Source organism: Arvicanthis niloticus, chromosome 5 (genome assembly GCF_011762505.2).
Source record: "Arvicanthis niloticus isolate mArvNil1 chromosome 5, mArvNil1.pat.X, whole genome shotgun sequence".
NCBI classification, from domain to species: domain Eukaryota; kingdom Metazoa; phylum Chordata; class Mammalia; order Rodentia; family Muridae; genus Arvicanthis; species Arvicanthis niloticus.
In genome coordinates, this window is record NC_047662.1 from 6889758 (window position 1) to 6904081 (window position 14324).

The 14324-nt window shown below is 46.1% G+C and overlaps 1 protein-coding gene across 3 annotated transcripts in view; it reads left to right on the forward strand.

Moving 5' to 3' along the window:
• Positions 1-599: 599 nt before the first annotated feature.
• The window catches only part of Ube4b (ubiquitination factor E4B), a 91628-nt gene continuing 77903 nt past the window's right edge, over positions 600-14324 (forward strand). For 2 of the 3 annotated variants that reach the window (XM_076933728.1, XM_076933727.1), the window contains exon 1: positions 1177-1346. In XM_076933728.1, coding sequence (XP_076789843.1) covers positions 1323-1346 — 24 coding nt within the window. In that variant the 5' untranslated portion in view covers positions 1177-1322. Of the gene's footprint in view, positions 1347-14324 lie in introns of all 3 variants that reach the window. The other variant, XM_034501875.2, reaches the window with a different exon arrangement.

The window sequence follows — 14324 nt, forward strand, 5'->3', positions numbered from 1 at the left end:
TTTTATCAATACTCTGGAACACACTTAACGCAGAGCGCCTCTCTAAAAGAACACGGTAAAATAAAATTAATGTAAGTTCCTGTTAATTTTCTTCTAAGGGTTTTCCTGGAGGAGGGGAAGAGTGGAACAAGGTATTTGCAGCATGGTGGTAAATGATTCCTGCAGAAAGCAAATGTGTTTCCGAGTCCTCTCTTCTCCTAGTGTCTGTGGGGGGCTTGCAGCATCCTGGAAGATTCCCAAGTCGCTACACAGCAGGAGCCACTTGGGAACAAACCAGCACAGCAGAAAACCCAAGGCGCAGACCAGGGCCCTGGAAGGGCCATCTTTGGATTGGCGCATCCAACCCTCAGCTATCCTACCTGGGACCCGCCCACCGCGCCCCTCGCCTCCGCGCAGTCTCCATGGTGACTGCTCGCCCCGCCTCCTTCTCTTCTTAGCTTAGCTGCCCCCTCGCCCCTCCCCCCGCCTGGCGCCGCTTAGGGGAGAGGGGGTGGGGCAGGGGGCGGGGACAGGATGAAAGCGAAGAGGAAATCGGCGGCGCGACGCCCGCTGCTTATTGGCTGGGGAGTCCGGGAGCCAGAAGCCCCGCCTCCCTAGCTGGGGTCACGTGATCCCTTTCAAAGATGGCCGCCCTGTTGTTTTGATGAATAATACTTGGTGGGGCGAGGGGGTAAGAGTAGGGTTGGAGGGGTAGGAGGATTTACGCTTACAGCGAGAGCTTCGCCAGTCCCATCCCTCCCCTCCCCCCTTCCAGGGTTCTTGCGTGGAGGCGGGGCGAGCCTGGCCTGCTTTTAGAGGGGAGGGGCTTCCCGGTACGGTGCTGGGCTCTGCCTGGGCTGCTGTAGGGTCGCCGCGCCTCGGGGGGCACCCAGTGTGCAGTGGAGCCGTTCCCGCCAGGGGCCAGGGGTGGGACCCGGAGCAGGGTCTGCGGGAGAAAAACGCAGCTGCCGCGTCACCGCCACGAAGACACGGCGCGCAGCGGGCACGAGCCGAGCTGGAGACCGCGCCGCCCGCTCTGGGTAACCTGGGAAGCTGAGGGGAGTCAGTGGCGCCTGGAGAGGACCCCGTAGCAGTGGCGGTGGCCAGAGGCGGCAGCTCTGGGCGCTTGCAGCTGGAGGAGGCTGGGGCGGTCCGAGCGACCGAAGCCAAGGCGATTCAGTGCCTCGTGTTCTTAGTTTTTAACCTCTGACTATGCAATTCTGAAACCTCCCCCACTGGGGGACCAGACAGCCCGATAGATACCTTCCACTCTCCTTTGCTCCCGCCCTGGTCTCAAGAACTGAAGGATCTCTCTAACGCCTTTCACCATTAAGAGGAAAGCGATGGAGGAGCTGAGCGCTGACGAGGTGAGGAGGCTGGGGCGTGGGGGGGGGGGGGCACCTTGAAAGGATTACTTGGCAACTCTTTGGCGCTTTGGACGGGGACGATTTTGCCCTAGTGGTGTCGGGCTTTTGGGATTGGGGAGGCAACGGAGATGGCATTTTCAAGAATAATGAAATATAATGAAAGTGGTCGTTCATCTTCAGGTTGGTTGTATTGTAAGAAGCCCTTGCTCCACTTTGGGCTACCGTCTCTGTATGTTTACTCGATCACTAAAATTCTCCAGAGATAAAGAATGCAAGAGCCCAAAGAGGGTCTCTCGTTTTATTCTCCTTTATTCTCTCATGTTTCTTCATTCGGAACTCCACTCGATTTTCTTTTAGGGTCTGAAGACGGGGAGAGCATCATGAAAGGTCTTCAGTCTTTTTAAAAGGGTATTCAAGAAAGAGGGGCACGATTTAGATCGTGGTATATTGTGTGTGCCTGTGTCTTCAGTGGTGTTGAAGAACAATTTTGCATAAAATCATATTGTTTAATGGTTGTTTTAAAAGCAAGGATTTAAAATCCCAAATACATGTGGCCATTTCATTGTATAAATTGATCAAAGGTACCTTTGTGAGGTAGTTATAGATTCCTTGATATTTAACATTAACAAAATGTATATCCTTAATAGTGGAAAAGATTCCAGTTAAATTATACTAATGTAACAGATTACTAATGACTTCTGGTATTCTATATTATTTTACTTTTGTCAGGACCCCTTCACCTTAAACTTGGGTTGTACTGTATTGGATTGTCAGAAAATCAGAGACAATTAGGGAACTAGGGATTTCTGTGACTCAGTTGACTTTTCCCTGTCGTTTTACAAATTGAAGGCATTCTTTCAAGACCCCCGCTGGCTTAATTTCTTCCACTGCTTCTTGCAAGCTTCCCCTGCAGTATTACAAAAGTAGTCGTCATCTGTCATCAGGTCGGTTGGAAGAGGCCCATGCTCCACTTTTGGCTATGGTCTCCTCATGTTTACTTAGTCATTAAAATTCTCCAGGGATGGAGTATGCACATACGTGGGTGAAGGGTCAGGTAGGGGAAAAAAAAAACAAAACACAATTCTGTGGATTGTGATACTTTAGTTAAGTCAGAATTGTTAATTTTGAGTCAAAAACTTGGCTTTCCTCAACTACAGCAGGAATGTCATCTTACATCAGAAAAGCCCTGAGCAAGTTCAGGAAATATCCGGAGATTGACTTAGAAATACTTGGTTTTATGTAGCTTTAAAAATATCTTCCCGTTTTCCTTTTATTCTAAAGAGACACAATCTGTGTTTTTCAGTAGCCCTTTACTTCTAAAAAGTACTGTGATTTGTAAATAGTTCTTGGTTTAGAGACCTTTACGGATTTGGTCTGCACTAATTATTTTTTTCAAATCAATAAAGTGTACAGACTGTATAATCTGAAAGATCTATCTCTACATTTCTTGAGATCAGGTTCTTGAGATCTCTTAGTGACCATAAAGGAACATGTATAACCTTTGTGTAAGAAATGGAAGAAATTTTTTTCAAGGTCAACAGAACACTAAAATGTATATGAAAAATCAAATTCACTAAAGCAGGATTAGTATAAAGGTATTGTCAAGAAATTAGTTGGCTTGACCACAGTGGCTGTATAATTACTGGTCACTTTATTCTCATTAGCAGCCAGAACAAAAATCTCTTTAAAAAATTTTTTAAATTTTCCTTTTGTGAGTCTTACTGTGTAGTCCTGGCTGGCCTCCAACTCATAGAGAGACCTACCCGCCTCTGCCATGAGTGTGTACCAATTTGCCTAGCTTTAATCCAGTTTCTTTAATTAAGAATTAGGTATGCATTTCTCTACAAAGATGTTTCCAAAGGTGTTTTTGCCTTTTTTTTTTTTTTTTTTTTTGTTATTCTGTTAGTAGAAACTTGTATCACAGATATTGTAGGTGATGTTGATTTGGTTAAAAAAACACGTCTTATTGACAGTTCAAGGATACGTTTCAGGATTAAAACTCACTAAAGTGCAGGGCGGTGGTGGCGCACGCCTTTAATCCCAGCAGTTGGGAGGCAGAGGCAGGCGGATTTCTGAGTTCGAGGCCAGCCTGGTCTACAGAGTGAGTTCCAGGACAGCCAGGACTACACAGAGAAACCCTGTCTCGAAAAACCAAAACCAACCAAACAAACAAACAAAACAAAACAAAACAAAACACTAAAGTGAGCTTACTGTAAGTTAGGAACTTGGATTAGATCAGAGTTTCATATTTTAAGAAAATGAAAATATTTGTGAATACAGGATAAAAACCGGTTTAACCAGATCAGGTCCCTCTCTCATGGGTCACCTTGAGTTCCTTTACTTCTTTCTGTATGTGAAGGGGTTGTTTATCTGCATGGATGTGTTATTTACGTAGTGCTTTACAGTGAGTCCTTCCCTCCTCCGGAACAGAGCTGTGACTAAGCTCAACCCCTTGAAGAACTTACATTCCACAGCATCATTGTGTTTACACAGTATTCATGCTATAGCTAGCTAGCTAGCTACTCGTGTGTTGTTCTCGTGGACCAAGGCAGTGCTGTAAGGAGGGCAGGTGGTTTAAACTTCTTCTCAACAGTGCTGATGAAATTGCTTTGAAATGATTTGTACCTTTCCCCACTTCTTTTCTCTTTTTCTCCTAAACCTTTATGACCTACTTCTAAGAGGTGGCTGGCTGGGACTTGGAGTGTGCTCAGAGTTTTAGAAGAGTGTTCAATATTCTTCCCAAATGCAGCATATATGACCTTGGATTCTTATTGATTTCTAATACAGTGTCGTCGTCGTCGTCGTCGTCTTCTTCTTCTTCTTCTTCTTCTTCTTCTTCTTCTTCTTCTTCTTCTTCTTCTTCTTCTCTCTCTCTCTCTCTCTCTCTCTCTCTTTTTTTTTTGGAGACAGGATGTGGCTATATGTTCCAGGCTGGTTTTAGACTTGTAATCCTCCTGCCTCAGCTTCCTAAGTGTTGGGATTACAGATGTATTCTGTAAATGGGAAAAGATTAACAGTCTTTTTTTGTTTGTTTGTTTTTTGTTTTTCGAGACAGGGTTTCTCTGTATAGCCTTGGCTGTCCTGGAACTCACTCTGTAGACCAGGCTGGCCTTGAACTCAGAAATCCACCTGCCTCTGCCTCCCAAGTGCTGGGATTAAAGGCGTGCGCCACCACCGCCCGGGATTAACAGTCTTAGAACCCTGCACATGGCCAGTCGTGGTGTGGCCATTGTCCCATTTGGTAAAACAATGTGATAAAGTAAGAACTGCTTTGTGTATTTATAGGTGAGGAATCAGATTTCAGTTGACACTTGGCAAAAGTGACCTGGTTTAGAAGTCACCTGGTTAGAATTCAAGCTCAGGACCCCTGATTCCAAAGCCCTCTTTATTACATTTCACTGTTCAACAGTTGGTTGTAGACTGACCATAGCATCTGCATAAATATCCTGCTGATGTTGACCTCTTATATGCTGAGTTTTCTATCAAATGATGTTTTGTATGAGTTCATTCATGATGTGATCTGTTCATGGAACCGATTGACTCATGTGTAATGATGTTCCTGTACCAACTCTTCCCAACCCCAGCCTCAGATGGTTTACTCCATAAGTTTGGGGGTCAGGTTGAGTGATACAGATAGGAATCTAAAATGTATGATATAGGGGCTGAAGAGATGGCTTCGCAGTTAGAAGCGATTGTTCTTGTAGAGGATCCAGGTATGGTTCTCACTGTAACTCCACTTCTGGGGGACCTGGTGCCGTCTTCTGACTTCTCCAGGCACCAGACACATATGTGGTACACATATTCCTGTATAGGTAGAACACCCGCTCACATAAAATGAAACATAAGAATTATCTTAATGTACAGTGTAGATGTTGTGCCGAGCGCTGTTGTGATGGTGTACATGAGACTCAGAAGCATAAGAAGGGATGCTTCGTGGGGTAAGGTCTTAATTAAGACTTTAGGGAAATGTTCTGCTGTGTGGTTATCCTCCTGAAAGGTTCTGGGAGCTGGGTGTGAGACAGAGGGGCTCAGAAAATAGCACCAGGTCGTGGGGCTTAATCATGGGAGATGGTTTGCCTGTGGCACTGGCTGTTATCAGGTCTTGGAGAGCTGTCTGAAAGTTTAGGAGTTTCAACTCTGCCCATGTGAGAGACTGATCTCTCTCCTGCTGGGAGACTTAGGGCTTAAGACTGGGGTGCAAGCACAAGCTTGGGGAAGGAAAGTGGTGCACACTGGGAGACAGAGCAGGAGGCTGCTGCAGTTACAGCATAGATTGAGCCTCGATGGCGAGAAGGTGGTGAGGAGGCACATTGGGAATAAGCACTGAGGCGCTAAGTCAGTCTTGTTCTTGTCTGTCTGTCTTGTCTTATCTTTTTTGTTTGAAATGAGATCTCACTATGGTAGCCTTAGCTGTCAGGCTGCCCTAGAACTCTGTAGTTGAAGTAGGTCTCAGACTTGCAGATTTCTCCTGCTTCTGTCTTCCAAGTGCTGGGGCCACAGGTTATGTTATCATGTCCCATGCTTGGAGGCTTGACTAACTTAATCCAGTTCTTATACCAGCTGTGAAACAGGAGGGAAGAAGGTTTCTAGTTAGGGGCAGGGCTGATTTTGGGATTGGACGTGAACAGATTTTAGAGGAGGCAAGGTGAATTGTTGAGGATTGTTGAAAACTTAAGTCAGTCTGGTGGTCCAGCTTTGTTGGTAGGGTGCTCACCTAGTATGCACGAGGCCCTGGACTCCATCCCCAGGACCTAGTGATCAGATGTGGTGATGCCTGCCTGCATCTGAGATTTGGGAAGAGACAGAGGAGGACCAGAAGTTTGAGGTTGGCTGGAGAGAGCAGGAGAAGGGAAGGGGGAAAAAGAAGTTTGAGGTCATCTTCAGCTACGTAAGAGTTCAAAGACAGCCAGGAATACATGAAACTTATCAAACACACACACACACACACACACACACACACACACACACACACGAAACTTTTATCAAAGACACACACGCACGCACACACGCATGCAGTGAATTTCTTGGTTAATTCTTTTCTAGCTTTTGTCCTCTAATTCATCTCTTATCTCCCCTCAATAAAGATATTTTTATTTATTTTATTTTTTAAGAGAGAGAGAGAGAGTGTGTGTGTGTGTGTGTGTGTGTAGGGGTGTTGTGTACATGCAGTTGCCTTCAGAACAAGAGACAGATTTTCCTGGAACTGGAGATTTTCCTGGAGTTACAGATGGTGAGACCTCTGATGTGGGTGCTAGGAGCCAAACTCAGGTCTGAGCAAGAACACTGTTTGCTTTTAATCACCGAGCCATCCTGTTGGCCCTTTTACATCTTCTTAGAGATGAGACACAATGATAATGGTGTCGTTAGCTGACACTCAAGGACTTTCTTTTTTTTTTTTTTTTTTTTTTTTTTGAGACAGGGTTTCTCTGTGTAGTTCTGGCTGTCCTGTAACTCACTCTGTAGACCAGGCTGGCCTTGAACTCAGAAATCCGCCTGCCTCTGCCTCCCAAGTGCTGGGATTAAAGGCTTGCGCCACCACCGCCCGGCACTCAAGGACTTTTTTGTTGTAAGCTCTGAACTCCCCTACCACCTTTGCCATTATTTTCATTTTACAGATAGGAAAATCCAGGTTAATAGAAATTAGTTATTTGCCGAAAGGCATGTAAACAGGCAGTTTACCAGCTAAACTACATTCCAGCTCCAAGGCATAAGCCAGTTACATGTGGGATCTGGATTCCAATCTAGAGCCTCATTGTGGAGTTCTCAGTCCCTTTGCTAAAGCACCATTAGGAACCTCCACCCTCGCCGGGCGGTGGTGGTACATGCCTTTAATCCCAGCACTTGGGAGGCGGAGGCAGGTGGATTTCTGAGTTCCAGGCCAAGAACTACAGAGTTCCAGGTCTACAGAGTTCCAGGACTACACAGAGAAATGCTGTCTCGGAAAAACAAACAAACAAACAAACAAACAAAGGAACCTCCACCCTCAATCAACCTCCTAGTGAGTAGGGAAGAGGGGCAGTGGAAACCAGCAGACTTTTATTCTCCAGTTCATATAGGCAAGGGTACAGGCCTCAGATAGCCCTGGATACTGATGAAGGCAGGAAGGCATCTGTAGTGAGCCAGTGACATGTCTACTTTGGGGCATTTAACTCTGTGAGCTGATAGTTTGCTTACTGCATTCCAGTACCACTGAGAACTGCTTCCGGGGTGGTCATTTTCCTCAAAGAAAGCAGATAATACATAGGCACATGAGGGTTTCTCTCTCTCTCTCTCTTTTTCTTTCTTTCTTTTTTTTATGATATGCCCTATAAAGGAAAATACAGTACCCTGAAGGGATTAAAAAACTGGTCAGTTTCAGGGTGGCTTTTTATTTATTTTTTATTTATGTGTATGCCTGAGTGTAGATATTAATAGGTGATTGTGAGCCATCATGTAGGTGATAGGAACGGAACCCTGGTCTTCTATAAGAGCTGTAAGTGTTTTTAACCACTGAGCCATCTCTAGCCCCAAAACATTAGGAGAAATTAAAAAAATTTTTTTTTGTTTTAGATAAGGTTTCAATATGTAGCTCTGGCAAGCCTGGAACTGTTTGTATATCGTAGACTGACCTCAGACTCACAGAGATCCACTTGCCTCTGCCTCTGAGTGCTGGGATTCAAGTCAGTCATTATCACAGCTGGCATTTCTGAGGGGAGGGAGGCCTTGTTACATAACACAGGCTGGCCTCAAATCCCTGAGCTCAGAAGATCATCTTGCCTCAGCCTCCTGAGTAGCTGAGACTGTAGGCATGAGACACTACACTTGTCTTAGAAGAAGGTGTCTTTTATTCATATGTGCCCACATGTGTATATGTGAGTGTGTGCACACATGCATGTGTGTGTGTGAGTATGCCTGTGTGTGTATATATGAAGAAACTATAGATGTCAGGTGCCTTTTTGCTTGCTTTCGACCTTTATTTGAGATAGGATTTCTCATTTGTCTTAGTCAAGTGGGGAGAGAGGTAAGATGCTGGGCCTGTGTGGGCTTTTTGAAACCTCAAAGTCCACTTGCAGTGACATACTTCCTCCAATGAGGCTACACCTCTTAATCCTTCTCAAATAGTGCTACCTCTTGATAACTAAGCACTTAGATATTTGAACCCATGGAGGGGAATATTAGAATTAAAATAATTATTAGATTTAATTAATCCCTCCCATCCCCCATGTATACCAGGATGGTCTTGAAATCAGAGATCCATCCATCTTTGCCTCCTGTGTGCTGGGATTAAAGGTGTACACTGCCTCCATCCTGGCAAATAGGGGCATTCTTATTCAAACCGCCATATGGAACCCGGAAGTTACCATTTTAGTTAAAGTAGCCAGCTAGTGAACCCTGTGCTTTCTCTGTCTGTGACCTCCCAGCACTGGGGTTAAAGGTGTGTTGCCGTACATGGTGCATTAGTCAGGATTCTCTAGAGAAACAGAACTTATAAATCTCTAAAACCTACCTACCTGTAGGAGTTATTAGAATGGTGTACACGCTGTGGTCCATTTAGTCCCCCAATGGCAGTCTACCTCAAGAAGGTCTAAGAGTCCAGTAGTTGTTTGGTGCACAAGGCTGGATGTCTCAGCTGGGCTTCCGTATACACTTGGAATCCTGAAGAGGCAGCACTAGTGCCAGTGAAGGAGTGGACTTGCTGTGGAGAGCAAGAGCAAGTTTCCTTCTTCATGTGTTCTCTATAGGCTGCCAGCAGAAGGTGTGGCCCAGATTACAGGTGGATCTGCCCACCTCAAGGATGCAGATTAGAAGGGGAGCTTCCCACTTCAAATGAAGAAAAAAATGGTGGGGAACTGAGCTCAGGTCCTTACACCTTTACAGTAAGCACTTTCATCTTAGAGCCGTCTCCGAAGCCCAGAACTTTGAGAAGAGTTTCAGGGACAATAGGGAGCAGATTATTCACAGAACTCTGCCACCTTGGGGCTTGCTGTCTGAGGGACACAGTGGTGAGAGCTGGAGTCTCACTGTGTGCCTCCATGCTTCTTTCAGTTGGGCTGCCTTCCCGTCCTTTCTGAGTGTTAGTATTTGGGTCGGATGCTTCTCACTGTGGCACATGTCATTACTGTTGACCAGTTGGTGTGTGACATAGCCATTTCCTGCTCAAGTGCAAATCTGGTTACACCTGTTGATGTCCCTTTGAGCACTCTCTTACGTACAGTCGCCTTTAAAGAACAAACATGCCGTGGGTTGGAGAAATGGCCCAGAGGCTGAAGTGTCTGCTGCACTGGCATGATGACCTGATGACTCGGGAGTTCAGAGTCCCCAGCACCCAGAAAGCAAGCTGCGTGGTGCCAGGGCTTGGTCCTAGAGCTGAGCAGTGGAGAGGAGAGATCCCCCAGACTTGAGGGACAGCAGCCAGTCAACTGAGTCCAGGAACATCAGGTTCAGGGAGAGACCATGTTTCAAAAACTACAGCAGCAGAAGTGACTATCAGTGGTAGGCGTCTGGCCTCTACAGGAGGGTGTGCACTTGCACACAAGTTTGTAACACACACGCTGTGCTTTGCCTCAGCTCCATAAGCAACTGTTCCTTTGTATGGAGAGAGGGATGGGAATAGCAGTGGGCTGTCTGTGGTTGGAGTCCTGTCAGCAACTCTTGTCATAAGGCAACAGCCAAGTGTCTTAGCCGAGTTCACAAGGGCAGGAATCTGGTTCTTGACGTTGTGCTGTACTTGGCAACTGAACGTATAGTTAGAATTGAGCTTGTTTGGAGCTCACACTGGCCTTGCACTCACAGAGGTCTGCTTGCTTCAGTCCCCAGACGCTGCAACTGAAGGTAGGGGTGCTCTACGTTATTGAGAAAGATCTCAAAGCAAAGTGACTTGCTATGTTCATATCTCCTTTTTGCACAGGCTCTCACTGTATTCCACCCTGGTCTTGAGCCTAGGGCAGTCCTCCTGCCTCAGCCCCTAAACACTTGGGTTGTAGGCATAAATCACCATGCCCTACTTTCCCCCATCCCTTCATAAAGCACTTTGCTGTGGTTCTATGAACAGTTGTTTTTTTTTTTTTTTTCCTCTTGCTGATACAAAAATGATTGGTGCAGCTTGCAGCCTGTGACAGCTCATACTTGGTCTTGTTTTCTTTTTGAGACAGGTCTAACTATGTGGCCACAGCTGGCTTGGAATGTGCTATGTAAATCAGGCTGGACCTGAATTCAGAAATCCACCTGTTTCAGCATTCCCAGTGCTGGAATTAAAGTTGTATACTAATACATGTAGTGTGTCTTAGTCAGGGTTTTTATTGATGTGATAAAAGTAACTTGGGGGAAAGGAAAGGGTTTATTTCCTCTGACAACTCTTATTTCACATTTTACCACTGAGAGAAGTCAGGTCGGGAACTGAACTAGACTCCATAGAGGAGCAGCATGTATAACTGGCTTGTTCTCAGGGTTGGTCACTAACCTTCCATAATCCAGGCCCACCTGCCTAAGGGATGCTGCTGCTCACTGTGGGCTGAACCCTCCTCTGTCAATGGTCAATCAAGACATATTTTTACAAACATTACCACAACCAGTCTGTTGAGGACAGTCCCCTCAATTGAGACTTTTCAGATGACTCTAAGCTGTGTTAAATTGACAAAAACTAGCTAGCATACACTTGATTTATGTTTCTGAAGAATCTGTTTTCTCCTCTATGAAAAGAATGGATCAACAGGGAAATAGGGATATCAGAGAGAAAGGTTTGGAGGCCATTGTGGAAGTACCAGGGAGAGATGATGTGGGGGTAGTCAGGGTTGATGGTGGAGAAGGTGCGAGTCAGTCAGTGGTGTGGAAACAGGATGGCTGTGGGGTTGAGTTGAGGGTGCCAGAGGAATCGGCTCATTACTGGGTTGGTGGTTATTATAACAGAGATACTTAAGCCAGATGGCTGTGGGTTCTCTTCAAGTCCGGATAGGAGGCTGAAGGCTGGTGTGGCAACTCTGCTCCTAGCCACTGGCTCGTATGTTCCTAACATATGGCTTCATCTTGTGGCAATGTGTATCTGCATTTAGTCAGGAGAGGAAAAGGGAGGCCAGACTCTTTTATGCCCAGCCTAGATGTTGCACACGTCTTTGGTTGGTTGTCCCTCACCGGGCAGAGCCAAAGCCACTCAGCCATGGCTGCTTTTGGGAAGGCTGAGAAATACTTCCCACTGGGCAGTGGTCTGTTCAGCCAAAAGTTTTCATGTTAAAAGGGAAGACAGTGACCCTTCCTGTCTAGACCCTTCTTTCCAGATCTGAAACCCCACCCTCCTGAGGAAGAAAACCCAAGGAAACTTTAAAGTCCAGGACCCTTAGATGGGTGAAAACACCAGTCCTCTCTCTCTACCACCGCCCTTCCCTCATGTGCAGGGCTAGGGTGTTGGACGTAAAGAGGCCCATTGAATAGAGTGTAGCACGTCAGACAAACCCCTTCCGGTCCTACCGGGGCTGCCTGTGAAGGCTTTCTGCTCTGGTGTGGGTTCCTGATATCCCAGTCAGCAGCCCTGCTTCTGGGTGGCACCTCCTTGTCCTTGGTTATCTTAGTTAGTTATTCGACTGCTGTGATGAAACACCAGGAGCAAAGCAACTTGGGGGAGGAAAGGGTTTATTTCAGTTTACACTTCCAGGTAATGGTTTATCACTGACGGAAGTCAGGGCAGGAACTCAAACAGTGCAGGAACCTAGAGGCAGAGGCTATGCAGGGCCGATGCTTACTGGTTAGTTCTTCATGGCTTGTTCAGCCTGTTTTCTTATAGAACCCAGGACCCCCACAAAGGTCTGTTCCCTCCCAATAAATCCCTAATTAAGAAAATACTCTGTAGGCTTCCCTACATCCCAGCCTTATGGAGGCATTTTCTCAGTGGGGGTTCCCTCCTCTCAGATGACTAACACTGTCCAGCACACTTGTTACTGTCTCTTTTCTTGTCTGAAGCTAGCCCAGACACCCCCTCTTTCTGAGATGGCATTTTCTCCAGCGTCTATCCCCTGAGTTCTGATGAAGTTGGTTTTCCTGGTCTGAGTAAACCTGCACTGTGCCATGGGCATTCCTTAGGCAGATCCGCACTTCCTTCTGAGTGCACCTGCATTGTTCGATGGGCATTCTTTAGGCAGATCTGCACTTCCTTTTATACTTGAACGCTGATTGGTCTCATGCTTAGAACTACTTCCTTACAGTTGCGTGAAGTCAGGAAATAATCAGAACTGAATCGTTCCTGCGGTTGCCTTCCAGTTACGGGCGGTGTTGGCATGTCAGCTGTTTTCTACGATGTCCTGGGGAGGGGCATGATATATGGCCTGGCGTACATGTGGAGGTCAGAGACTGCTTGCTAGAGTTGGTTCTTTCTGTTACTTTCTGGGAGCCAGGAAGCAAGCTACGGAGCAAGTACTTCTACCTGTTCAGCCATCCTAACGGCCCAGGTGTCATTATTTTATTTTTATTTATTGAAGCTTAGTGAGGGTCACCTGCTTTCTGTTCTGCTGCATTTGTGCCCACAAGCTGACCCAAGTCAGGGTCATATATATAATAACATCCAGATTCCAAGATCTATATGGTAGTTATGATGGTGATTTAGCTGATAGAGCAGACAGTCTAGAATAATAATGGCCTAAGCAAGATAGAAGCTTAGCTGTTGATGTGATGTGTGTGTGTGTATGTGCGCGGGCACACATGGGCTATCTGTGTGTTTCTTATAGCTGTGTGCAGATGTGCAAGTGCCTCTGGAGGCCAGGTCAAAGTCCAGTGTCTCTTTCACTCTTCATTGTAAGTCATGTTTTTTTAAGATAGTGTCTCTGAACCTGGCACTCATTGGTTGGCTAGGCTGCCTGACCAGTGAGCTCTAGGGATATAACTGTCTCCACTCCCTCCCTAAGTATTAGGCCTCAGGAGTCCAGGTTTTACGTGGCTCCCAGCTCACTTTTAAGCTCACTCCCCTGACCTTAGGCTCTTATGCTTGTAGGCAGGTACTCCACCAACTGAGCCATATTCCCGGCATATTTGTGTGTGTGTGTGTGTATGTGTGTGTGTGTGTATGTGTGTGTGTGTGTGTGTGTTTTTTGAAGCCTATAGAAGCCAAAGGTTGAAATCATTTTTCTCCTATGGTCTGTATCCTTTTATTAATTATTTACTTAGTTATTTATTTACCTTTGGTTGGTCAGAGAGCCTCTCTGGAAATCATCTTTTTCTGGCCTCCCAGATGCAGGCCACCGTCGACTTTTGAGCTCAAACAATTCTACCTACAATTCCCAAGGGGCTAGTACTGCAGACCCATTTCTCATGCCTGGCTTCCTTGCTTTCTTGAAGTCTCTTATATTCTTGCTTTACAGAATTTTATATTATGTAGATAGCCAGGCCTGAAATCTACACTTTCCACTACTTCTTCATGCTCAATTCAAAGAATGACCAAGTTCTTTGTTGAACTAATTAAATGTCTCTGGACTTGACCTCTCTCTTCCATGTCCTTATGCCAGGCTGGTGTTTGTCCACCTTCGTGCTCTGTCCTCACAGTGGCTGCAGTGGTCATCTGTCTCAGTCGGTCCTTGCCTTTGTGAGCAAGTCCAGGGCATCAGGGTGGTGCTGCCAGCAGGCGAGTCTCAGCCTGGCGGCCCTGACTTGTGTCTTGCCTGTCATGGAAGCTGTGTGGGTTCCTGCAGATCCGCATGCCTCTGATAGTGTGCCTCTGTCCCTCACCCCAGCTGGTTTCTACCTGCTCTGAAAAACAAAACCAAGTCAGCAATGAACACAGCCCAAGCACTTGAGTGTGCTGAGTCTTCACAGTTAATACACTCATAAGAGAGTTGAATCCTGAAAATTCAGGAGTAAAGGAAGCAAGGTGCTGCTGGCCACACAGTGCTGAGCATCCTGGGGAGTGGGAGTATTTATAAGCAGACCACTGTAACTTAGAGCACAGCTTACTGAGCTTATCAAAGATGGGAGTTATTTCAGGGATACAGGAGTAGCCTTCTGCAACTAGAAACAGAAAGA